General features: G+C 62.5%; 1 protein-coding gene across 1 annotated transcript in view; it reads left to right on the top strand.

Moving 5' to 3' along the window:
• The window catches only part of TNS1 (tensin 1), a 41,269-nt gene that overhangs the window by 14,358 nt on the left and 23,867 nt on the right, over positions 1-3,044 (top strand). Inside the window, exon 14 of the mRNA XM_009323551.1 lies at positions 2,051-2,208. Coding sequence (XP_009321826.1) covers positions 2,051-2,208 — 158 coding nt within the window. The remainder of the gene's footprint in view (positions 1-2,050; positions 2,209-3,044) is intronic.

Here is a 3,044-nt window from a genome sequence, read left to right as displayed (position 1 = left end):
TTCATGGCTGTGGTGCCCCACGGCTCAGGGACTGGGGTTACTTCTTGCCATCATATCTGGGCACAGAATGAAACCAGAGCTGGGGGGCTGAGCTCTTCCCCATGGGACTCAGCCCACATCCTTCATCCTACAAAGGGTCCCGTGACCCCAGGATCTTCCCTGCTGGCTGATGCTCCAGATGTGCCCTGGGGCCAGGGCTCTGGGTGGTGGGGAGTGGAGGCAGCAGGTGGGATGCTGCTAGGGGCATGACCAGGGGAGACACGGTGGTGCCCAAGCCTTATCCTCTACACTGGTGCAGAGCCCCGGCCAGGTTTTGTGCTGGTGCGCAATGCTGTATGGTGCAGCCCGCTGGGCGTGAGGCAGATGGCTGGGATTTTGGGGATGCGAGCTGAGCCCCCTTCCCATTGTCATGCATGCCCTGGACCAGTTTTTCTCCTGGGCGTAGCTGCAGGGTGCTGGGAGGGGAGAGGGCAGAGGGTTGCCCTGCCAGGGCTGTGAGCCTGGCAGCAGGGGTAGGACCAGGCTGGGCTCAGCGCTTCCCCCAGCTGCCTTGATACAGCTGGAGCAGATAGAGCCAGAGCAGAGCTGCGTCTGGGGCTGAGCCCTGGGCAAACCCAACCCACGCTGGGATGGCACAGCCTGCCAGGCTGGAGCTGCTCTGACCTTCAGGGACAAAATCTGACCTTGCTGGGAGCTGCAAATGCTTTGCAAACGGGGACCTGGGAGCCTGCTGCTTTGGGGACAGCTGCTTCGGCTAAGGCATCCTGTCCCCGCTTCCCTTGGTCTTTTTTGGGGGATTTTATTCAACTTCTGAGGTGACAAGCAATGGATGGCCATATGAGTGACAGCGTGGCCCGGGGGGGGTGGGCCCAGAAGTGGTGGGGAATAGCAGGATTTGGCTTTTGGCATCGGAGCCCAGGGGACGCATGGGGATGAGGACAGGGTGGGCAGTCAGGTGTGGGGCAGAGCAGCTGTGGGATGAGGGCCTGGCTGATGGTGAAGGTGTCACGGCCCCTTCCTTGCTTGCTACCCCGGTACTGCTCTTGGGGTGGGGGCCACCAGACCCCCATGTCCCCGCCTGGCCGGAGGGTCCAGGGAAGGTGGGATGTGGTGCTGGGGCTTTACTGTGAACCGCGTCGTGCCCCATCCTGACCCTGCTTTCGAGATGTTTCTCCCAGCCGTGGGATGGTGCCCAGCCCATAGTCTAATTAAAGCCTTTCCCAGCTATTTTCTCCCTTGGTGCCACGTGCTTTCATTTATATTTGTTTATTCCCTTTTCCTTTCTATTCCCCTGTGCTATTTATCCCAACCCCCACCCTGGCTCTTGCCCTGTTTCCTGGGACCGGCCAGTACCCATCGCTGCAATCGGACACGAGGGCTGGGCGACGGCCCGGCTCCAGGCAATGTCTCGGTCCCTCTGGCATTGACGCTGCCCCTGGACACGCTGCTTTTTCCTTTCTCCCTCCACGGGAAGGGATTCCCTCCCTCTCTCTCCCTTTTCCCCTGTTTGGGAGGTGTTGCAGAGTCAAACGCTCTCGGTTCCTGGCTATACCAACTGGGTGAAGGAGCTCTGAGTCTCCGGGAGAAATTGTGGACCTCATCCTTTCCTGCACCGAGTGCCCAGAGAGGACCTTGCTGTGCAGTCCTGGGGCATCTTCAGGCCAAGGGGGGGCTTTGGGGCTCGGCTGCCTTCTTGGGATGCTGCCGGCGGGGATTCGGGAGTGGAAAATCAGCGGCAAGGAGGGGGCCCTGACTTGGTAGGACATGTGCTGGGTCTTATTGCCCCCCTCTGCTTTATGGCCCCCCTCGCCGGGGTCAGCAGCACGGGAGCTGCTGGGGCACGGGTGCAGCAGCGTGGGACTGGTTAAGCCGTCCCCGGCTCGGAGCTGGCTTTCGGAAGTGTTTTGCTCGCAGATAGGAGCGCTCTGATTTCACACTATCGTGTTAGGGCCGTCTTCCGTCCCTGAGTCAGCTGCCTGGCCCCCCGCCAGGGAAGAGTCATTTTTTCCTCCAAAAGAAAGTGTTTAACGCTGCTCACGGGCCCTTCCAGGAAACCTCGTCGGGGAGCTGGAAAAACAGGAGTCTGCAGCCCAGCCGGTGCTGCGCATGCTCTGGCGGGGGGGACACGGCTTGGGGGCCGTCCCCATTGCCGTCTCGGTGGCTGGGGTCCCCCTGTGCCCCAAAAATCTGGCTGCCCCATTTGGAAAGGTTTAAAGGGTGCAGCTTGTTGTGGTGTTGGGGCTGCTGGGGGTGGTGGGAGCTGGGGGGCTTGCAGCTGGGGTGCAAGGTTGCCGGCGGTGGTGCTGCTGTGCTCTGGCTGCCCCCCAGCCTTTCGGGGCTGTGGGGTGCTCGGTGCCTCCCCGGGGAGGAGATGCTGCATGTTTGGGGTTGGGCAGAGGCACTGCCTGTGTGGGAGCTTTGGGGCAGCGTCCAGCAGTGAGGAGAGGTCTGGGGCAGATCCACCCGGGCTGAGAGAGGGAAGGTGATGGAGAGAAAGGGTGGGAGCCTGTCTGTAGCCAGGGAAGAAAATGTCAAGGATGGGCAGCTGGCTGGATCCGTGCATCATCTGGGAGGAGAGCGGGCAGGGAGGGGGAAGGTGGGTCTGTGGTTCATCTGTCCTTCACCCGTGGGCTGAGTACATCCATCCAGCTGGAGACATGCAGAGCTACAAGGCCAGATCCTGACCGCCTCCGCCTGTCCTGCTACGGCCCGTGGTGCATCTCCCCCACCCTCCCTGTTCGCGTCCCTGGTGCCGCGTGGCACTTCAGGGCCGGCTGAGCCTTGCGGAGCAGCGGGGTGGTGGTGAAGTGACGGCCAACTGTGTGGGCAGCCCTGGCCTTCACCAGCCGTGGAGGGGAATTGCCAGGAACGATGCCTGGAGCCAGGGGGGGATTTTGGTGGATCCCAGCGGAGCAGGTGGTGCTGGCAGGGCAGGGCAGGATGGCGTGTGGAGTGGGGGGGCCGCGGGGGCACGGGGCTGGGGAGGGTCTGGCTCCGGTGTCTCTGCATGGTGGCGCCCGTGGGATTGCGGAGGGTGCCGGGGG

Source organism: Pygoscelis adeliae, unplaced genomic scaffold (genome assembly GCF_000699105.1).
Source record: "Pygoscelis adeliae isolate BGI_AS28 unplaced genomic scaffold, ASM69910v1 Scaffold664, whole genome shotgun sequence".
NCBI lineage: Eukaryota > Metazoa > Chordata > Aves > Sphenisciformes > Spheniscidae > Pygoscelis > Pygoscelis adeliae.
The sequence above is the reverse complement of the archived record's forward strand: the minus strand, read 5'-3'. Positions and strand labels throughout refer to the sequence as shown.